This window comes from Daphnia pulex, chromosome 5, assembly GCF_021134715.1.
Source record: "Daphnia pulex isolate KAP4 chromosome 5, ASM2113471v1".
NCBI lineage: Eukaryota > Metazoa > Arthropoda > Branchiopoda > Diplostraca > Daphniidae > Daphnia > Daphnia pulex.
The window spans coordinates 5,873,297-5,893,971 of NC_060021.1; the positions used below are offsets into that span (position 1 = coordinate 5,873,297).

At 40.8% G+C, this 20,675-nt stretch overlaps 4 protein-coding genes, 1 long non-coding RNA gene and 1 pseudogene across 13 annotated transcripts; 3 read left to right on the forward strand and 3 right to left on the reverse strand.

The window, feature by feature from the left end:
* Positions 1 to 1,413: 1,413 nt before the first annotated feature.
* Positions 1,414 to 4,881, reverse strand: LOC124195041 (protein let-418-like). 2 transcript variants are annotated; one of them, XM_046589516.1, is made up of 7 exons: positions 4,747 to 4,881; positions 4,224 to 4,666; positions 3,812 to 4,133; positions 3,436 to 3,709; positions 3,249 to 3,361; positions 2,727 to 3,137; positions 1,414 to 2,624 (listed from the first exon to the last, which is right to left on the reverse strand). In XM_046589516.1, the coding sequence occupies exons 2-7, from the start codon at positions 4,622 to 4,624 to the stop codon at positions 2,484 to 2,486; spliced, it is 1,662 nt and encodes a 553-aa protein (XP_046445472.1). In that variant the 5' UTR covers positions 4,625 to 4,666; positions 4,747 to 4,881; the 3' UTR covers positions 1,414 to 2,483. The 2 variants fall into 2 exon arrangements, with proteins under 2 accessions (XP_046445472.1, XP_046445471.1); XM_046589515.1 differs by lacking the exon at positions 4,747 to 4,881 and having other exon boundaries at positions 4,224 to 4,729.
* Positions 4,882 to 4,931: 50 nt separating this feature from the next.
* On the forward strand, positions 4,932 to 7,543 carry LOC124195042 (islet cell autoantigen 1-like). Its single transcript, XM_046589517.1, has 9 exons — positions 4,932 to 5,074; positions 5,163 to 5,293; positions 5,368 to 5,630; positions 5,708 to 5,868; positions 5,969 to 6,053; positions 6,132 to 6,401; positions 6,465 to 6,558; positions 6,624 to 7,206; positions 7,272 to 7,543. Exons 2-9 carry the CDS (start codon positions 5,283 to 5,285, stop codon positions 7,383 to 7,385), a joined length of 1,581 nt encoding a protein of 526 aa, XP_046445473.1. The 5' UTR covers positions 4,932 to 5,074; positions 5,163 to 5,282; the 3' UTR covers positions 7,386 to 7,543.
* LOC124195043 (RNA polymerase II transcriptional coactivator-like) lies at positions 7,460 to 8,216 on the reverse strand. Its single transcript, XM_046589518.1, has 3 exons — positions 7,986 to 8,216; positions 7,759 to 7,917; positions 7,460 to 7,696 (listed from the first exon to the last, which is right to left on the reverse strand). Exons 1-3 carry the CDS (start codon positions 8,082 to 8,084, stop codon positions 7,556 to 7,558), a joined length of 399 nt encoding a protein of 132 aa, XP_046445474.1. The 5' UTR covers positions 8,085 to 8,216; the 3' UTR covers positions 7,460 to 7,555.
* A 147-nt stretch (positions 8,217 to 8,363) lies between these two features.
* Positions 8,364 to 13,065, forward strand: LOC124195040 (importin-11-like). 2 transcript variants are annotated; one of them, XM_046589513.1, is made up of 21 exons: positions 8,380 to 8,409; positions 8,719 to 8,876; positions 8,938 to 9,038; positions 9,100 to 9,213; positions 9,286 to 9,517; positions 9,594 to 9,765; positions 9,822 to 10,085; positions 10,151 to 10,306; positions 10,372 to 10,412; positions 10,477 to 10,686; positions 10,742 to 10,870; positions 10,938 to 11,114; positions 11,181 to 11,345; positions 11,412 to 11,604; positions 11,680 to 11,759; positions 11,824 to 11,981; positions 12,041 to 12,137; positions 12,204 to 12,361; positions 12,437 to 12,529; positions 12,590 to 12,734; positions 12,809 to 13,065. In XM_046589513.1, the coding sequence occupies exons 2-21, from the start codon at positions 8,721 to 8,723 to the stop codon at positions 12,932 to 12,934; spliced, it is 2,967 nt and encodes a 988-aa protein (XP_046445469.1). In that variant the 5' UTR covers positions 8,380 to 8,409; positions 8,719 to 8,720; the 3' UTR covers positions 12,935 to 13,065. The 2 variants fall into 2 exon arrangements, with proteins under 2 accessions (XP_046445470.1, XP_046445469.1); XM_046589514.1 differs by having other exon boundaries at positions 8,364 to 8,876.
* A 695-nt stretch (positions 13,066 to 13,760) lies between these two features.
* On the reverse strand, positions 13,761 to 16,282 carry LOC124195044. 7 transcript variants are annotated; one of them, XR_006875113.1, is made up of 9 exons: positions 16,200 to 16,282; positions 15,937 to 16,105; positions 15,578 to 15,870; positions 15,345 to 15,392; positions 15,089 to 15,155; positions 14,816 to 14,900; positions 14,560 to 14,625; positions 14,209 to 14,351; positions 13,761 to 14,025 (listed from the first exon to the last, which is right to left on the reverse strand). It is a non-coding gene; the product is annotated as an uncharacterized LOC124195044 (long non-coding RNA). The 7 variants fall into 7 exon arrangements; XR_006875112.1 differs by having other exon boundaries at positions 15,345 to 15,381; positions 15,578 to 15,660; positions 16,200 to 16,214; XR_006875110.1 differs by having other exon boundaries at positions 15,578 to 15,660; positions 16,200 to 16,214.
* Positions 16,283 to 17,158: 876 nt separating this feature from the next.
* On the forward strand, positions 17,159 to 18,283 carry LOC124194819 (annotated as a pseudogene).
* Positions 18,284 to 20,675: the final 2,392 nt, after the last annotated feature.

Genomic DNA, 20,675 nt, shown 5'->3' on the forward strand with positions numbered 1-20,675 from the left:
ATGAAGAAAGTCCCGTTAAAAACCCGAGTTCCCGGCCGGCAAACATCAAGACAAGGCTAAAGAAAAACCGTTGCTAATAAATTTTAATTATTCTTTTGGTAGGAAGGGTAAATATCGCCTACTAGAGCAAAGGTGAAAATTTCCCACCTCCGAAAATGAAACAAAGGGGAAATCGTGACAACACCGCGGGGTGGGATAGAAGGGGAGAAATGGGCAAAAATTACAAATCTCATTTTCAATTTAAAATTCATTAATTTAATGAAACTCAAAAAATTTGAAAATGACGTTTGTCATAGAACTAACGAAGCTCTTTATTTTTCTTTTTTTGGCGTCTTTGTAGGGTTATTTTTTCCCTAATTAGAGAGCGGCAAAGTAGCCAATTTTTAATACGCTTCTACAGCGTGTTTCCAAACTTTTAGATCCATTTGTAGCTGCCCTCCCCTTAGATATAAAAATCTGAAAAAAATTCAGGAAGTAGCCAACCATTGTGGCTACTCAAAAAAAAATTAACACCCTCCGTCAAAAACCCGATTTTTTGGGAACGCGGCAAAAATCGGCTTTTTACATAAGCTTCTCTCGCGCGTTTCCAAACTTCTGGTAGGTACTGTACAATCAGGATCAGTACCAGTTCTGCTACCGGTCGGCGCTGGAATATCTGGGCTCGTTCGACCACTACGTCGGATTCGACTGACGTCAGGGGACACAGTGCGAGGCGGCCGGTGGCTCGTCGACACCGTCACCGCCTTGGTCGCAGGCCGAATCCCGACTTGCTGTCCCTCCGTGGCACGCCTTCACCACACCGCCACTCTCCTCACACTGTGTCCTTCGATGATAGGATGATAGGACGAATAAGACAAACGTTTATGAGAGACGGATGGATGGATGGATGGAGTCCGTCTCGTCTCTTTGTCACAAAATAAGTCACTCGAACAATCCTTGAAATGCCCCCACTCCTACCCCCACTCGTATTCCTCCTCCAACCTCCGAGCCGACCTCCTTTTTTCTATGTCACTTTGCGTCTGATGTTTGGGTTCTAGTTGAAATCCATTACCGTGTGCCGTGTGGTTCCATCCGTCGCCATCACAAAGACAGTCAAAAGAAAAACAAAAAAAAAGAAGAGAAGAAAAGTTGCGGCCCGAAATTTTTTTAATTTAAAAACTGAAAACTAAAAAAAAAAAGAAGCGAAAACAAAAGGCACAAAAAGTCAAAATGCGCGTCAATTTTTTGGGGGGCCGGGTGACTTGAAATTAAGGAAAGAAAAAAAAACTTGTTTGAAATTGAGAAACCAACTCGCAACGCCAAAAAAAACCAAGAAAAGATTATTATAAAATTGTGTAATGGCGCTAATAATGTACAGATCCGGGGTGTGGAGACGAGACGAGATTTTTTTTTCTTGTTTGTTTTTAAAAAAGGAAAAAAGACAAAAATTCCCGCAAATACCGATTATTTTCAGTGTTCCGCTTTTTATTACCATACCGTACCGAATTTCGGAAGTTGTGCGCTTTTTTTACGGAGCCCCACGTCATTTATCGAAGGCAGCTCATTGGTTGACCAACATTCTGCATTCTGCCATATCATTCCCGTCACGAGAAGACAAATAACTAAAACACAAAAAAATGGCGCGCTGTTATTTTGGGATTTTATTTTATTCTTACTTTTTTTAACTTTGTAATTTATTTATTTCGTTGTTTTGTGCGACAATTGTTTTTTTTTTTTAGGAAAACAGAAACACGCAAACCGGAAAGGCCTTCCTCGGGGCGATTTCCACTTTGTACTTAAGTTTTCTTTTTTTTTAAAACCGTCGGTGAGTTTCATTTGTGTTTCTGTACGATCACAACCGATTTCCGTTGGCTCATGTCTCTCAGCCTCATACTGTCAGCGCGTTCGATCCCCCACTCATTAATGATTGTATTATTATTCTCTTCATCGTCGTGGCCAATCATCCCAACCGCTTCATTATTATTTCCGTGTTCCCTGCCCCGTTTCATTTTGAGTTGCGCGTTTTCGTGTCGTTGGTTTTCGCCTTTTCGGTTTTCTTTTGGGAGGAGACGAATATTTCTGATTTTTTCGAGAAAATGTTGGTTTTTGTTTGTGTGTGTGTGTGCGATTGCCGCGCGCGCGCGAGTGTGATGTGCGTATGTCTGTGTGTAAGTGTTTCTCATCATGCGCGTATGTAGCCGCTTCGCTGGAATTCGAACTGAAACTGAACTATTGTGGGCAGCTTATTTCGTTTTTCCCTTTATTGTAAATGTGTGACGATTATTACAACAAGAAAGGAATAACGAAAAGATGATTATGCCACGTCTCCTTGTTTTGAACTTGTTCGGCGTCGAGATTTCATTGCATTTTGGGGGATTTAATGATTTGTGTCTTCTTCTTCTTCCGGCTTTCTTGTTCCAAGTTTCAAAAATGTTGGTGAGGAGAGGAGAAAGGTGGAAGGGAAATGTTGCAAACTTAGCGACGGTTTTTCTTCTACAATTGGCTTAAGCGTAAATCAGATCGTCGCGACGTGTCTGCAGACGGCGAATGTGGTTGTAGATCTTGACGGCCGGGCCCAGCTTCAATCCCATGTTGCCGACGACGTCGTTTCTCTTCATCAGCAACAGGGACGGACCGTCGATTTCCTGCCAATTGGAAAAAAAGGAAAAAAAGGAAAAACAAAAAGGTGAGAAAATAAGAAACACACAGCTGCTGGGAACCATTTGTCGTTTTCTCGTGTCAATTACATTGTGGCGCAACAGAGCGGCCTGCTCTTCGAATCCCAGCCGGCTGAAGTAACTTTGAACGTCTTCCGAAGTCCAGAGCGAAGCGTCGGGAATACTCGGGTCGGGATTGGGGACGCAATTCCACTCGAACGGAGGGCCCTTGAGTTCCAGTTGGCGCGTGCCAAACACCCACGGACCGAGACTAATGGGCGCCAAGGGCTGAAACGACGATGACGACGAGATCTTGCTGCTGTTGTTCTCAACTTTGCCTTCTTCCGACGAGCTGTCCTTGACCGGAGTCTTCTCCACCGACTCGTTGGCTCGGCAGTCGTCGCAAGCCCAGTAACATCCGTCGGGCGTAGACGCCGGTGGTGAAGCCAGGCACGAGCGGTGGAACGTCGTGTCGCACTCGCAGCATAACAGAACCGTGTCCTAATGTCAAAGTACAAAAAAAGAAACGATGAAAACACATACATAGAGGGGTGTGACATTGGAATGCCAATCACAGGCAGAATGTGTGACGTCAAAATCGGTCACAATTACCTGTTCCTGAACAAGTTTACAGATGCTGCAGGGACGGCAATCGGGGCATTTCCATTCCGACTCCGGGACACGGGGCAGGACGTCTTGATCGAATCCCAAGCATTTGGCGTGAACTGCAATCGAAAAAAGTTTTATTAAAAAACAAAAAAAAAAAACAAACAAATAGTAGTAGGGCTGGTGTGTTTACCGTTTCGGTTGCATTCGGAGCAGACGAGCATTTTTGAGGTGACTCCTCGTAGTATGACGGTGTAGTATTTGCAGAGGAGACACGCTTTGAACTCGGAATGCGAGTAGCTGTTGGGGGGCGAAGATCCGGTTAATAGAAACGGACTTTTGGATCGCTCCGGTGTCGTGGCAAAGCTATTGCGCAATTCACGGTTTTTTCTGCCCGTCCCAACGGGGCGACCGCGTTTTCTGGGGATCACCTCGACGTCTGACGGGTCGAAAACTTTCTTGGCCCTCTGCGCGACGCAATCAAACGAATGGAATAAAATATAGACGTGTCCGCCATTATAAACAACGTCAACAGTCGACGAGTGTCAATTTCTAACGAGAAAACTTACTTTCATTCGTTGGCCGACACGTTCTGGTCGGGGTGGCGTCGGTGGTGGCGACTTTTCCACTTTGCTAGGAACATTTTTGCTCTTGTTCAATTGATTCTTTGATTTGTTCAAGTCTTCTGCTGCCCCAGTCGACTTCCTTTTGCTTTTCATGTGCTCATGCTTCCACCTACGATCAAGATTTTTCAAGACACTTGGTGGCAAGGTAAAGGTTTCCTTGCTGATGGAAGCTATGTTGCAAGCTGTTATCTCCCGGTCAATGAGATTGTCAATATACTTTCTGGAATATCTCCCATGATCTCTTGACTGCAGGTAACTTGCAATGCTGGAAAGAGAGAGAAATACAAAAGTTAGCACACATATATACATTGAGTGTTAAGTCATATGGTGGCTTGTTCACCAACAATCAACAAACCTTCGTATGTTTACAGCTCCAGTTTGACTTGGAGGAGTTGGCTGATCGCAAAGAATAGCTGCAATAGCTGCTGTGACAGCAGAGCTGTAGGTAACTGGTTCAGGACTAGCATCTCTGGGCTGCTGCTGTGGAGAACTCTCCACTGTGGTGGAAGTATTCGCAGCGTCCGGCCCAAAATATTTGGCTGCATTGCGGTAGCTGGTGCGGCCCTTGAATTCCACTTTGATGATTTGTTCATTTTCGATGAGCTCATCGACGTCCGCGCAACACGTTACGGGATCGATGCCGTGGCGTCGGAAAGCGTAATTCTTGATTCCTTCGAGATCCGGCCTGGCTTTTCTGTGCTTTAAATGCTCTATGGCCTGTATCACGTATTCGTACTTCTTCTCTAACGTGGTCATCTTCCTAATCAACCGTCCTAATCCTGATTGAAAACTACACAACTAAAAAAACAATTCAACAAAATTTCGTTTGCGGTGATACCAAGGTTGGGTAAGAAATAAGGACTAAACAGCAACCTCACCTTCTCCGGTGTCCTCCTCAGCACGTAGCACGTACTCCGGAATATTTATTTATTCTTTTCTCTCCTAGGTCTGAAGATGATCTGCTAATAGGTTCCTCGAATCAAATCAATTCAATTTTTTAATAACTGTGTAGAATAAGTTATTGCGTTGAAGGTTAGAGTAGGAAAATTCTTGGGAAAAATCCGCACTTTTAGCCCCACCTCCTCCTGCCGATCGACAATAATAGTTTGCGTCAACTCCGCTAGTCTTTTTTTAACAGCTCCACAAGAGGAAACGTCAAAACACCCACTTCCCTTGACATTCCTCGCCGTTTATTGGCTTCAATTTGTAAGCTAGTATATAGTTAGATGAAATCATTATCTGCGTGAACTTGGGCCTCTTTTGATTAAAATTACTTCGTGTTGTCTTTATGCAGTTATTCCTTCACCATCGGTGGATCACAACTTCATAGGTTTCGTTCCTATACTTCCCCGTTTCGATCCAGTACCCTCATCTTCAACCACTATTTTTGCTGATTTAAATAACAGAATCAACCATGGCAACGCAGTAAGTGTTGATCGTAGCTCTACTTTATTGGGAATTTAGTTAGTTTAGATCACAGATTAATTTTCCTTCTTCAGTGGTTACAGTGGAAACTCCTTTGATCGTTGGGTTGAGCAGTCATCCATTCATGGTACTGCTAGTGACAACACAATGAATAAGATGCAGCACCAGTTCTGGGTTGCCAAGCAAACCATCTTGAGAAGGCTTGGCAAAAAAGAAGATGATTGTGTAGTCGCCTCTGATGCTGAACTGGATGCCAAGCTGGAACTGTTTTTGTCCATCCAAGAAACATGTTCCCAACTGTACAAAGTTGTAGAGCAATATCAGGAAAGACTACAAGGTAAACAAAACATTAATGACTTGTGAATGTTGCAGTAGGCCCTGTAATGCATATGGAATGTTATCATTTATCAATAGTTCTTGCCCAAGAGGAAAATACTTTTGGCCACTTCCTGCGAACTAATGGAGAACTAGACAAAACATGTGCTGGTAAGATGATGAATGCTGTTGGAAAGGCAATGATCTATTCAGCTCAGCAGCGTGTTAGTTTGCGCTCTCCGCTGACCCGCCTGTACCAAGTAAGTTATTTCTCGAAAAGTGCCTGCTTAACGGAGGGCCGTTAAGCCACCTAATCGAAATTTCGCATTAGAAGTAATCACTCCATTTTTGTATTGATAGGAAGTGGAAACGTTTTGCCAAAGAGCTGTTGAAGATACCTCTTATACTGTTAATGAAATGGAAAAATGTCGCAATGATTATCGGGGTATGTTTGCCAGTTCATTTTTACACATTTTCGAATGCATTTAATATGTGCATGGATTGTAATTCTATTTATCAAAAGGTGCGTTACTCTGGATGAAGAACGTCTCTCAGGAACTGGACCCAGACACTTTCAAGCAATTAGAAAAATTCCGTCGTGTGCAGAGTCACGTCCGCGCTAGCAAATCTAAATTTGATCGCCACAAGCTGGCTTGTCTACAGAAAATTGATTTACTGGCAGCTGCGCGTTGCAATATGTTCTCTCATGGTCTTATTGTGTACCAGGATAACATGGCCACATTTTGGAAGAGAACTTCGAGTGCTATGACTACTGTTTCTGAAGCTTATAAAGGTGTCTCTATTTTACAATTCGTATTGTTTCAGATTTCTTAACACTTAATTTTAAATGGTTTAGGTTACCAGCCTTATGAGTTTACTTTTGTGAAAGGGTTGACCTATCCTTCACTGAAGCTAGCCGCCGAAAAATCCTCGTCTCCTGAGCCAAAATTGTAACGCTTATTCTATCGATAACGTAACAAATATCGGTTTTATATAAATTTCTTAATTTTTGCAGCGAGTTCTTTTTTGAAAGCGAATTTCGCGATGAAGAAAAGCCAGATACTTCAAGTCGAAATGAGGATCGCAAGAGTGCACAAAGAGAAAAGTCAACCACTAACAAAGGACGTTCCAAGTCTAAATCGAACAAGAAAGAATCGTCAGAAAGCAAACCATTACTTGGAAAATGTTCTGATGATCTTCTAGGAGGCGACGGGATGGATGATCTTTTAGGATTGGACCTCACCAGTGGCAATGATTCTGACGCTTTGCTTCTGGAATTGGCTTCTTTGGATTTTGGACATCTTCCTTCGACAATGGATGAGCCCTCACAAGGCCTCGTAACAAACGATGATCTGACATTCCAAAATGACCAATCGTTTCTAGCTAACTTCGATCAAGTTTTCGGGTCAACTAAACCAGAAACTGAGGGCGATTGGAATTCTTTTCTACCTTCCCATTTTCTAACAAGCAACTTTGTTAGTGACGAGTCATCTCTTTTGCTTTCGGACACGTCTGCGCCTTCGTTGCTGTCTGCTGAATCGAATGCTCCAAAGGACTCTACCGAGAAAAAAAATCTGAGCGAAAACACTTCAAAAAAGGTATTTTTCTGTTAACAAGTGTTAACAAATTCGATTGTTCCAGAATTTGATTTTTCCAAATACAGGCGATGGGCAAAGACATGTCATCCTGGTACAATCTTTTTGCCGATCTCGATCCACTAGGGAATCCCGATGCTTTGAGCAACAACAAAAAGGAAGATGACGATCGTAATTGTTAATTTTTTTAACACATACGTTCATGTCTTCTCTACATTATTCTAGTCTGTTTTCTGGTCTAAATGTCAACAATCAATCATTGTTTTTATTTTATTTCTTTGCTTCACATTTATTTCTGGATTATGATATTTTCAAAGAATACAATCAATGCTTTAGGAAATCTTGTATCCATTTAAATGGCTTCCAATGCTTCATCAACTTCTGAAATTATTGACTTCAACTTGCTCCATTGAGTGCTATTCAAACTGATCCCCTTTTTCCCTGGCAACTGCTTTCCATCTTTTTCATAATATTCACGAATATCAATGAATGTCTGTGGAAATAAACTGTGAATTAACATAGTTGATAAATAACTACAGGTAACTAGGTAAGTACTTTTCCTCTCCAAGATCGGACTTTCAGAACACGTTGCTTATCCAGATTCCATGATGGCTCAGCGTCTTCAGATTGCTGAACACTCTTAGCTGCCCCTGAAGCAGTTGCTGCTGCAGGTTTTTTAGATTTGGCAGCCTCCGTTTTGGGTGGAGGATTCCTCTGTGATCAATAGCAAAATTAACATTTGATTCTAGGCAAACTTGTAAGGATTATTATATTTATTTTACATCTTCAGGTCCACTGTCAGAAGAGCTGGCACTTCCAGATTCTTCCTCTGCACTGGACACCTTCTTACGCTTGTTATTTTTACCAGAGGTTCTAGGCATTTTGATTGCGGGCAGTACTAATACACGAGATTCTAAATTGTACGAACGTTGATGTAGCGATGTAATGTAAGGAGTAAGGACCCGAGAAGTTGCAGTACTCTAAAATTTGGGCGCCATCAGAGAAGTAGACGCTGCCGCTAAAAAAAAGTCAAAATTAAATTTTTATTTTGTATGAAAACGCTTTAATTTTGATTGTAATTTTTTTAGAATAAAAAAATTATTTTTCGTCAATTTACTGAGAATTATATTGTATTTTTTTATTAACAAATGTGCAGTGGCATTGTTGTGCTGAATTCACAAAACTGATACTGACTGGCTCTCGCACGTGAGATTGGATTTCCGAAAAAATTATATTATTATTGTAGAATTTAAACTGCATTTACTGGGTTACGACTTACGAGTTAAGAAAAATATCTCAATTAGTTTTCATTGCCTTTTCACACTTATTATTAGTTGGTGAAACAGTCGTTTGGATCGAAAGAGCTGTTTTCGTTTGTACCTTTTGGTTCCTTTCGAGTGTAGACGAATTTTTTGTTACCGAGTATACATTTATGCTGTTAGCTGTCAATAAGTTATTTTGTGATCTGTACTGTTGGTGTCATGTGGGGTTTCTGAATTCTTAATATTTCCTAAGAAATGGCCAATATCCAACTGTCAATCAACCCCTCAGTGAAAGCAGCTATTTTTGAAGCGCTGCAAGCTGGTGTTAGTGAAAATACAGCCTTGATTAAGGAGGCAGAAATTTATTTGAAAACTGTTGAGAGTACTCCTGTTTTCCACCTAACATTGATTGTAAGTTCCATTGATAAGTTTCTATTCATACGACCATATAAGTGGTTGAGTTTTTCTTCAGGAAATTATCACTAACACTTCAGTTGATGTAAAAGTGCGTTGGCTGGCTTCTGTGTACTTCAAAAATGGGATTGACAGATATTGGCGTAAAAATACATCCAAGTAATTCAATTCCCTGTAACATGATTTTAACAGTAACAATTTCAGTTTCATTTTTAAACAGTTCAATTCCTGAAGGTGAAAAATCTGTTTTACGGCAGAAACTGATTGGTCACATACATGAACCTGTCCTACAAGTTGCTACACAACTAGCCATCATCATTTCTAAAATTGCAAGGTAAAATTTTTTTCCATAAATGAATTGTTCATTCTCACTTCATGTGGTTAATCAAATATGATTTGTTTTCAGATATGACTATCCCAAGGAATGGCCAGAATTGCTGCCTTCCCTCTTGCATCTTGTGAGAACTGAAGATGATTTGGTTCAACAAAGAGCCTTGCTGTACTTGCATCATGTGACAAAATCTCTTGCCTCTAAAAGACTGGCAGGTGATCGACGCGCGTTCCAGGATCTGAGTTCCGAAATGTACAGCTATGTTTACGCCCTTTATAGTCATCTGAGTCAAACGCTTCTGCAACAAGTAACCATTTCCAATCAGATTTTTATGCAAGACCGATCTGAACTTTTTCTTTTTGTGTGTGTGTGTTATAATGTAGATGGAGGCGGGTAATGCTGAAATAGTTGGGGCTACGATGGAGAAAGCATTACTGTGTTTGCGCGTTATGCGTAAATTGACTGTTCATGGTTTTAAGACACCTCATCAAACCAATACTGTTATGGAATTCGTTCAGAGTTTGTACGAGCGAATTAAAAACCTTCTCCAATACCGTAAGTGGAGGAAACCAAATCACTTGACCGTCGGTCTAATCATTTCTGTTTTGCAGGTCAAGTTGTTCTTTCCAATGACACATTGTTGGCGTTGTGCGAAAAATATTTGGTTGTTCATTGCAAGGTTCTCCGGGATCTCCTCGACTTCCATCCTTTTTCCTTTGTCCCGTTTATCCGTATGACCGTAGAGTTCGTTCTTCACTATTTGTTCCAACCAGAGAACCAAGTTCTACTCTTCGATTCCTTTGTTGTGCAGTCCCTAAATCTGGTGAAGGGCATTGTACTTTGTGCCGAATATAGACCAGCAAAGGTTATCGAAGGTATCTTTCACATTTTCCGTCTCAAATTTAACTATGACTTAATTTTTAACTGGTTGTCATTTCAGATACCAAAGAGCCTGCCACTCTTGAGGCCTATCGCATAAAGTCGGAAGTTTTTACACCTGAATCACTCTCATTGATGTGCCGTCAATTAATTGAAAATTATTTGCTGCTGTCGCAAGAGGATCTACATGTCTGGGAAACAAATCCGGAAGAATTTGGTAATTAGACTGATTTTGTAATTCCTTAATTTTTAATTTAAAAAATGTATTTTTTTTTTAAATAGCCGCTGAAGAAGGTGGGGAAGCTTGGAAATACAGTCTTCGGGTGTGTATGGAAATACTGAATTATAAATATTGTATTGCGACTATGAATTCTGTCGTTTTTTTAGCCTTGTACGGGATGTTTATTTCTAAGTCTTTTCCACGAATATCAATCGATCTTGAGTCCCGTACTGATTTCGATGCTTAACGAGAGCATGGGACTGATACCACCAGATGATATGAATCGTATAATCAAGAAGGATGCACTTTACAATGCTATTGGACTTGCAGCCTTTGAATTATTCGATGAGGTGGATTTTGATCGCTGGTTTAGTCAGGTTAGTAATATTTGAAAACTATTCGTAACAGTAACTGATTCCCTTCCATTCAAAGGTTTTGTTGCAAGAACTTCGCGTTAAAGAGAATAACTACCGTATTCTACGACGAAGGGTGGTCTGGCTGTTGGGTCGTTGGATTGGTGTTAAACTATCGGTTGACCTCCGACCCTTGATTTACGAAACGGTAACAATTGTCACTTCTTTCTCCCATATTTGTGTGATTACGTCGTTTTTGTGTTTAAACTAAAAAGGTCCTTGGTTTAATGGAACCCAGCGAAGATCTTGTCATTCGACTGTCTGCTGCTGTGACATTACGATCAGCTCTGGATGACTTTGAGTTCAACGCCGAGCAATTTCTTCCGTTTCTAGAACGCTCTTTCTCATTGTTATTCACTCTTTTGAAAGAGACTGAAGAATGTGAAACCAAAGTTTGTTACATAAATTTTTGTTCGATCAATACTTTTGTTTTTCATTGTTATCTTTTTGCCTTTTAGATGAATGTGTTAAATGTGATGTCGCTTCTCATCGAATTACTGGGGAACCAAATGAAGCCTTTTCTCGGTACGTTGCTGCAACTCCTTCCCGCTTTATGGGATGCTTCTGAGGAGCACAATCTTCTACGGTGCGCTATTATTAGCACCCTCGTTCATGTTGTTAAGGTAAATTGTTTTTTTTTAAACTATGTATTGGCCTGTTTAATCACTTTATTACTATTAAACAACCAGGGAGTAGGAAGTAATACTGAAGATCTGCTTCATTGTCTGCTACCAGTTGTGGCCTACAGTACTGACTCTGAGCAACCTGCCCATGTATATTTGCTGGACGATGCTTTAGCTTTGTGGCAGGCCATGATCGAATCATTGTCTCAGGCTAATCCTCAAGTACTGCAGCTGTTGAACAATATGCCCCAGCTTCTAGGTATTGCTTTCATCTGTACTCTTTAGCTGGTAAATTCCAATAGATAAATTTCAATTGTTTTCCTTATTTGTTTAGAACTAGGATCTGAAAATCTCATTATATGCTGCGATATTCTTAAGGCATACATATATTTGTGCCCTGATGAATTTTTTGCGGTGAACTTATTACTTTTAAAAATTATAAAATTTAAAGTTGTTGAACCAGTGGTATGTATTACAGATGTACGGATCTCGCATCGTCAATGTTCTAATGGAACAAATTGTCGACATGCGTCCCGAAGGTGAAATAAGAGTTATGTCTGTGATAGAGAGCATGCTTGTTAATCGTCCAGAAACCGCAGCATCAATCGTTTCTCCCATTTTACCATTCGTGGTTTCGTAAGTGAAATTTAATCTTTTTGTTTTGTTCTTCTTGAACCAATTAAATTTTTTTTAAGGAGCTTATTGGATGGATCAAGCACAGCTTTGATTATCACCTCCTTCTTTTCGGCCATATCTCGGGTTGTGCTTGCTTCCAAGGATATTTTCTTCCAAGTAAATTTCTACATTTAGATCTTTTTTTATATTGAATTTAATCCTCTCTTTATTTACGTTTCCTAGGTAATTGCAGAAGTTGCTCGAAGAGAAAAACAAACCCCTGAGTTTGTACTGGACAAGTTTATGACTCTATGGATTGACAAAATGTCCAGCGTTTTCGCATTAGAAAAGAAGAAACTCCTGGCTATTGCGTTGGCTTCCCTTTTGACTTGCCAATCAGAGTAAATTATTTTTTTCTGTTCTTGTATTTTTAAATTTGGAATCTCATAACTCCTATTTGCTATATTTATCTGTAGTATTATTTTGGACAAAGTATGTGGACTTTTTATGCGCATCTGTGAAACGATCAATGACATATTGCCACCGACTGATTCCGGGGAAGAAATCGAGTAAGTGCCTTCGTCTATTTGCTTAGTGACATAAATTTATTTTATAATTTTTCAATTTAGTCGATTGGTGTACACCCCTGGACATGTTCAAGCTGATGAAGGAGAAGAGGAAGTTGACAATGAGCACTTAAAAAGATACATTTCTACTCGTCGCTCCTTGGATCCAGTTTTCACACTTCCGCTTCCTACATACTTTCGCAGTCAGGTAAATTAACTAAAATGAACCACGAAGGAAAAGGTTTGTCTACCAACAAAATAAATACTGCTTGTTAAATTTAGATATCGCAGTTGGAGGCACAAGTTGGTTCATCCCGCTTTCAAGAAATGACGCAGACAGTCGATAATGAAACTTTGGAAATGATGCGAAATTTCCTCGGCTCTCATCCTCGCAACAACCAATTGTGAAAATTCAGTCTTGTCTATGTATTCTTACACCATCGATATCCTTGCAAACTACTCCCTTCCATTTTTGAAGCTCTTAAATTAGCATTTCAGTAACCCATCATGAATACAAAAGACTATGTTACATATTGTTACAAGTGAGTATGTTTGCATGAAACGTCTTTTTTTGGTTGACTGAGCAAACATTTCGGCATTTCGATGGTTAACCTGACAGCTGAAATTTTGCAGACCGCTGCTTGAGGCAAATGGGGCGAGAGTGGCGTACCGAAAACTGCGATCGTTATGATTGTCCATCGATATCGCGATTGAGGATTTCACCGATTTTACGAATAAAATAAAAAATTTACATTCAAATTTTCATAGGAAAAGATTTTTCTGGGTTTAACAGCTTAAAAAGAAGGGAAGAAATCCTTACCATCTATTATTGCATGATTACACCTGATTACCTGCTTTAAAAAAAGTCCTATTTTTCATTGCTTGCCCAAATTCTAAAAAAGGCTATTAGGAACAAAAGCCTCGCGAAAGTAATTTTCACTAGTAGGTAGAACAGGGATTCCACAAGCTTTATTTCCTAGACGGGGAATTTATTTTAGCGATGCGGACGTGTTCCATTTGTTTCTATATGGGAATTGAATGTCAGAATAAGTTGCGTTGAAATTCCGCCATTTAATTCCGAGATACTGATTGAAAATGTTTTCCAAATCCACGGCTGATTTACAGTCGTAAAAAAAGCAGTTTTTGTCCTTATGTTTAACTACATTTCTCTTTTCTACCTTTACGTCTTAAAAAACACAAGTTACAAATAATCCGGTAAGCAAATAAGCTGGTACACATTTAAGCATTTGTATTGGTTTACATCATAATACCTGTACAACAAACGCTAAAGTTAATCTCGAATTTGAACATTTGACAATTTGACAGACATGAAATCAAATTACTCAAATAAAATCTTGCCAAACATCTTGTTTCTGTTCTTACTCCAAATTTTCCGGCACACCGAAACTAATATCTGTGGAAACAATCAACTTTCCATTTCAGATGGGACAAATACTGCAGCCAGTTTGCTCAAAATACCTGTTAAACCTGTCCGAAACCTGTATAATTTAATTTCAAAAAGTTACATGACGTTACATGTCTACATAATAACAATAAATATAAATATACGGCATTAAGTATCAGACTGCGAGGAGTTTTTAAATCAGCTGTTCATACAATTTTTTGCGAACCATCCTTTTTTCATTCAAAACATACCATAAATTAAATGAAACATGCAATACCTAATACCCAAAACGCGTGTTACACCAATGTCGCCTTTAATTCAGCTAACCATGTATGTTCCACATCTTAGTCCCCCAACTTCAGATGGCCAGGATTCCGAAGCATTCATCCTTATGTTCCTGCCAGTAAGCGCAATGATGCCCTAGCGGAGAAGCAAAAGCTAACATTATCATACAGTTTTGTTCAAGAAGAACCGATCAGGACAGTATCATACCATCCAAGTGTCTGTCCCCTGAAATATTATACAAGCACATAAGAAAATTTCGCCATTCAAACGCATTTGCGTTTGAATGGGTGACGTCTTACATTAAAATTCAGAAGGTGCTAAGTAGACACAGAATTGAACTAACCTGATTTTAAATAAACACCGGACAGCCCGCCTTTGAACCGTTGATAGCCACCACTGCCGATGAATCCTAACACCATAAATGAATGTTTAAAAAATCAGAAGCTGTAAAAAACAATACATTTTACCAGAAAAAGCAATTCAACTAGTTCATGGAAGAGCTCAGTAAGAAGTATTTTCCACACAGAATATTTTCAGGTTTCAAATGTCTAAAAGCATCACAGCATAAACATGGTCAAGGATAATTATAAAACGCTTACAACTCAAAAGAACACGGAAACGTCTACTGAAACCCAGGTCGGCGGATACTGCTTGTAGAGTTCTGCGATACTTAACCGCCCAATCCTACAGATGTAAGCGTAAAAAGCGTTGTTGTTATTACACTGAAGACCATATTTTATTCCATGCTTGAATTAATCGATCAGATAAAAATTTCCACATGATATGGTACACTTCTCGGCAGGAACCATTGAATTGATATTTACATCATTTGCGTAATTTTTGATCAAGAATAACAGAAGATTTACGCTTACCATACACGGCACGCCGATCCACACTCGGCCGCGTAGTTTCCTTCGAAATTGCCAACTAGCGAACGGCCTGTATATTGATTACAAATTAAATTCAAACGATTACACAAAACTTCAGAATAATTAAAAAAAAATATGTCACTGCTATCAACTTGCCAGTACCAGAATTCCCTTTCATTACATAAATTCAATGACAATGTCTCATAATTCATTTGTGCTCATTCTTAAAAAAAACAAAAGTTAAAAAATAAATACTCACATAAACCAAGCGATGCAGCCGCCATCAACAACCAGACCTACACCAGACCTGTTGAAACAGGTCAAGAAAGAAGTATTTAAGATTATTTTACACAACCCAAACACTATAGAATTTGAAGTGAGTTTTCAGACTGCAAGGAGTTTTGAAATCACAGTTGCTCATACACAATTTAGCGAACCATCCTGTTTTCATCAAATAACAAAACATAAATTGAAAAATGAAAAGAGCATTACTTGACTAACTCATGGTTTCATCCCAGCGGCTTGCTGCCCAACTTATGTTAGTCACATACAGCTATGGAGTCAGTGGCCCTGTACTTAACTCAAAGAACATTCACATCAGTTAGCAAGGAAATGAAAAGTAAGATGGGTTTTACATCCTAAATATTAACACTCTAGATTGGACATCATTTCGCCCTAGTTCAAGCAAATTCTTTCTTCACGCTAATTAAGCTCAGGAACCATGAAATTAATCAATTGACCAATTTAATCAACAAATTATTGAGCATCCATTGCTGGAATTCCAACTAGTTCAATTCAAAACTTCAATTGAAAAGCGACATGAACTTCAAAAATACATTTAGCCAACTTACATCGCCACGTGAGAATGACATCAGGTTTTTGTAGGATGAAGGAACAGCCATCAGTACCATACAGCAGCTGAGACAAGAATGACATTTTAAATATTGCTTCCCTTTCAAGAAAACCATTGGCTTAAACAACGTTGCCAAAAAAAGTGTTGCTTCTCCTGGCCCTGGCGGGCTGGCAATTAAGATTTAAGAAAAAAAAAATTTAATTGTAAAATGTTAATTGTAAATAAAAGATAAGAAGCCAAGGCCTACAAAATCTAAATTACATTTCTAATAGAACTAGTCTTCCTAGTTCCGGCTAGTTCCTGTAATCCTTTTGAAATTTGAAATTAGGAATTTCTGAGGTGCCACTGTGCCAGAGCTCTGCTATAGTCGTCTGCATAGCAACATTGCCAGATATTCTTTTGCGACGTTTCTTTTTTAAATTAATGGCATTTGCCACATTAAATTTAAAAATAAATCATCTACAATTAATTACAGCTATTCTTTCGTACATTTTACCTTTTTTAATTAATTGTTTGATTGTATTTACCCGGCCCATTCAGCTGACATGCAGCCACCTATCGGTTAAGAACCGAAGATTCATTAAATTCATAAGCTTTTTCTCACGTTCTTCATTATCGCCGAACGATTTTAAATTATACATGCTGACAAGGCAGTTAGTTGATTTATTTTTCCGTCTGTCGATTCTCGGTGAGATTTTGATACAAAGAGTCGAGAGACGGAAAGCTGAAGCTAAAGGAGAAAACACAATTTCATTCCCTTTCGTGGGCCCTTGCCTTTCGCCGGGCCATGATATATACGCCAGCCCAATTGAAAATGGGGCTTTTTAGTCGGATAACTTTTCTCTCTGTGAGTCTTTATAAAACCTGTTGCCCCTTCTCTACATATCTTTCAAACACGCCCACCTCCAGCTCTAGCGTTCCATTTTCGTTCAACCATAGTTGTTGTAACGCGCACCCTCTCCCACCCTCGGCCAACCTCTCCGGACTAAAAAAAGGGTCGAGATATGATAAAGTGGGTCCGAACTTGCTCATACATGCGGACGTCGATGCCGGTCAATGCCAAATAGAGAGAGAGAGAGACGAAGTATGCATGTCGGATATAAAAGAATGTAAGGTCTAGCCGAGAGAGAACTATCTATTAGCTGCTGTTCAACCCAGGTACAACCACACTCTGCGCTTCTATACATACTTGTACACACATGAAAGTGTGATGCGGTGTAATGGATATCGTCGATGCTCCGGGTAAGATTGAAAAGTTGGGAATAAAAAAAAAAGAATCTTGCTACACATAGCACCGTCATAATAATAAAGTTCATCATGAGTGCGTTGGATCGAAGCCGAAAAATCGTTAGGAATAAAAAAAGATTAATTCTGATCCAACCGGTTCTCTTTTTTCCCATCCGTGAGAGGCACAATCAAGCGTGACGCTGACTCCGTCGTACTACATCACCCGAGTCGTTGTGGCCGTTAAAACCGTTCCGCCAGAAGATCTCTACCAGTTCATCCCCAGCAAGAAGCTAACGGACATCAGCACCAATATGCAGGAGGCCGGCTCCGAGCACAACGTTCGACTCTTGCACGGCGATCTGGAATTCAGCGAAAACGACGAGTAGCCCTACTCGTATAAGGAGGACGACGGCCATCGCAACGAGAAGCGCGTTCCGGCTCCGCACGACTATCCGAACCGATTCGGATCCGTTCGGATCTGTCCAGCATCGGCCAGGAATTCGCCTGTCCTTGGTGGACCGGCCGTCGGCGCAAGTTGATTTGGAGCCCAGTTTGGTTGATCCAGCTGGCGAGTTGACGACCAGGGCCGGCACTCCGCCTCTGCCCAACAGCTTCCAGCAGCTGGAACCCTCCATCAATGTGCCACAGCCATTCCCCGCCGGCCAAGAGACGCCCATGCTGTCCTTGTTCCGCCTACATGAATCCGTACGCAGCGGTCGGCTATCCCCGGCTATCCCGGTCTGCCAGGATACGGAGGCGCCAACGGCGGTGGGCAATCTCAGGTGATAACCACAAGCAAACCAGTGGTGCGGACGCAGAACGTCATCCGGACGGAAACGGTGCCCATCTGGAACGGAGTGACGACGATTAACAGCACCATTACGCGGACGAAAGGGACGACGGTGGTGACGGAAACCGAGTACGGGACGCAGACGATCGCAGCGCCACTGAACCCGCTCTTCCCCGGCCAGCAGTACACGATCGTGAGCAGTCCGGTCGTGACGGAAGTGACCACCACCAGCACCGAGCTCCGCATTTACCCGCCTTTTACACTGCGGCGGCGGATTTGTATTTCCCCCCGATTGTTTTTCCCCCCTTTTTTGTTCATTATCGCATGAGATGTTGAGTGGTGTCAGCGGCGACGTCGATCGATGTCAGCCCGGCTTTGATTTTGCACGTTTGTAATGCGAGAAAGAAGTAGAAGAACAATCCGACGTCCGTCCGTTATTCGTTTGACATCAATTTCACCCGTCGCTGGCATATATGGTCAGCGCATTGGCCAGCACTCTATATAGACTACTCTCGGCAATCAGGATATAAGGAGAGAGGTATTCACCCACCTGATTATGTCAAGTAATTCCAATTAGACGTCAGTCTGAGTAGAAGTAGAAGATAGAAGGGCGTGGCTTTTAGATTGGACTTGATGAGATTTCAGCAATGTCTAATTGTCTATCCACCCGCAGCTTGGATGATGGTGATAGAATAACGATGTCATCCGCACTGCGCCGCACTGTTGACATCTAATCACTCGCAGATGCCCAGCACAGCAGACACAAAAGACAAGCCAAAAAAAGGAGTGACGCGAGTTGATTAGTAGACGCGCGCTGTTACATCAATCAACTCGGCAGCGCAAACAGAGCACAGCGATATGAATATCGTCGTCGTCGCAGATATTTCTTCGTTCTGAGCTGCTGCCGGCGGAAGAGAACCTCGTCGTCCCCCACCAACGTGCGGATGTCTCGACTCTATCGCAAAGATGAAGACGCGTGCGGATACCATAACACCGCACCCGATATGTGAGACGATTCCACTGGCTAGGTTTGGCTATATGAAAAGAGCAACGCCCATTCATCGATCGGTTGTGCAGCGCAGCGCTCACGCGGGAGTCATTTTCTAAAATTTTTTTTTATTAGATTTTGATTGGTCTTTTATTTCTTTTTGTTTGTGGTGACCTTCTGGATTCTGAGAGAGGGGAGAAAAAAAGAAATGGGGCTCAACACCTTTTGTGCTGTGTGGAAATTCGTTTCCGATTGAGAGCGCGAAATTTGAATCTGGTCGTATGGTATATGGAGTCGCCAGCTATTGTTTCCCAGACAATGACGATGCGGGGGTAGACCCTACCCACCCACACATATCCAGGGACTAGGCGCACACAATGATCGCCATTCAGACGACTTGCGTGAGATTCTCATTTTCGTTCAAATCTTTTTTTTTTTAATTTCTACCCTCCGGCTTTTCATATTGGAATCCTTTGTATTTATATATACAGTACCCACCAAACTATTAGGTACACCCCCCTATTTTCAATGCATTCTTATGGCACTACGTGTCCTAGAAAAAATGCAATAACTCTTAAACCGCTTGGGCTAGATTTTTTTCCTTCTGGCCCTGAGTAGATCTAATGATGATCTACATTTTTTCTACACATGAAGTTGTCGTAGGATTAACCCCCACGGCGCTACGGTATCGTTCAGTTTATTAGGTACACCCGTTTTCCCCCCATATGCGCCGTGTTAAATACGGCGTTTTCCAAAATTTACAAAAAATACTAAAAATCAAGCTAAAATCTTTTTCTTTGTGCCAAAAGATGCAGAATTCTTCACTCTATACGAATATAAAGAATAATTTACAATCAAACCAACTCAGAGAACCCTTCCCTATACCTCAAAGTTTTCCACTTCAAAATTTGTACTTTTTTCAACAAACTTGCACTTTCGCCAGCAGAGGGCGCCCAATTTCGCCAAATTTTGAAGTGGTAAACTTTGAGGTATAGGGAAGGGTTCTCTGAGTTGGTTTGATTGTAAATTATTCTTTATATTCGTATAGAGTGAAGAATTCTGCATCTTTTGGCACAAAGAAAAAGATTTTAGCTTGATTTTTAGTATTTTTTGTAAATTTTGGAAAACGCCGTATTTAACACGGCGCATATGGGGGGAAAACGGGTGTACCTAATAAACTGAACGATACCGTAGCGCCGTGGGGGTTAATCCTACGACAACTTCATGTGTAGAAAAAATGTAGATCATCATTAGATCTACTCAGGGCCAAAAGGAAAAAAATCTAGCCCAAGCGGTTCAAGAGTTATTGCATTTTTCTAGGACACGTAGTGCCATAAGAATGCATTGAAAATAGGGGGGTGTACCTAATAGTTTGGTGGGTACTGTATATATATACGTCTCTCCATATACCCGCGTGATGGCTCTTTTTTTTTCTTCTTCCGGATGGAAAGACGGACGCCAATGTCAAGTCATCAAGAGATTTTTTTTTCTTTTCTTTTTTCCCGCGCAGCATCAAATCATCAATCAAAAAAATACTAAAAGAACAAGGAATTCCCGGCACGTGAACATTTTCCTTTTTTTCTTGCTCCGTCGATGGTAAAAGAAGATCAAAGGTCCATTCCGGATTGGGAAATATATAAGAAAAAACAAAAATTTGGATGTTGATGTGACGTCATCATCTTCGATTTCGCGGCCGCCAAATAAAAAAGGAAGTGGGCGGAATTTCGTGAGT

What these genes read in the sequence shown, in the direction of transcription:
- LOC124195041 (XM_046589516.1), bottom strand. Translation starts at nt 4,624, where the DNA reads ATGACCACGTTAGAGAAGAAGTACGAATACGTGATACAGGCCATAGAG. An exon ending in GTGTCGGCCAACGAATGAAA is followed by an intron (nt 3,710 to 3,811) that starts GTAAGTTTTCTC and finishes TGCGTCGCGCAG; the next exon opens with AGGGCCAAGAAAGTTTTCGA. An exon ending in GTAAACTTGTTCAGGAACAG is followed by an intron (nt 3,138 to 3,248) that starts GTAATTGTGACC and finishes CTTTGACATTAG; the next exon opens with GACACGGTTCTGTTATGCTG.
- LOC124195042 (XM_046589517.1), top strand. An exon ending in TGTTTCTGAAGCTTATAAAG is followed by an intron (nt 6,402 to 6,464) that starts GTGTCTCTATTT and finishes TAAATGGTTTAG; the next exon opens with GTTACCAGCCTTATGAGTTT. An exon ending in TCGTCTCCTGAGCCAAAATT is followed by an intron (nt 6,559 to 6,623) that starts GTAACGCTTATT and finishes TAATTTTTGCAG; the next exon opens with CGAGTTCTTTTTTGAAAGCG.
- LOC124195043 (XM_046589518.1), bottom strand. Translation starts at nt 8,084, where the DNA reads ATGCCTAGAACCTCTGGTAAAAATAACAAGCGTAAGAAGGTGTCCAGT. An exon ending in CTGACAGTGGACCTGAAGAT is followed by an intron (nt 7,918 to 7,985) that starts GTAAAATAAATA and finishes TATTGATCACAG; the next exon opens with AGGAATCCTCCACCCAAAAC. An exon ending in TCCGATCTTGGAGAGGAAAA is followed by an intron (nt 7,697 to 7,758) that starts GTACTTACCTAG and finishes TTATTTCCACAG; the next exon opens with ACATTCATTGATATTCGTGA.
- LOC124195040 (XM_046589514.1), top strand. Translation starts at nt 8,721, where the DNA reads ATGGCCAATATCCAACTGTCAATCAACCCCTCAGTGAAAGCAGCTATT. An exon ending in GTCAAACGCTTCTGCAACAA is followed by an intron (nt 9,518 to 9,593) that starts GTAACCATTTCC and finishes GTTATAATGTAG; the next exon opens with ATGGAGGCGGGTAATGCTGA. An exon ending in CCAAGGATATTTTCTTCCAA is followed by an intron (nt 12,138 to 12,203) that starts GTAAATTTCTAC and finishes TACGTTTCCTAG; the next exon opens with GTAATTGCAGAAGTTGCTCG.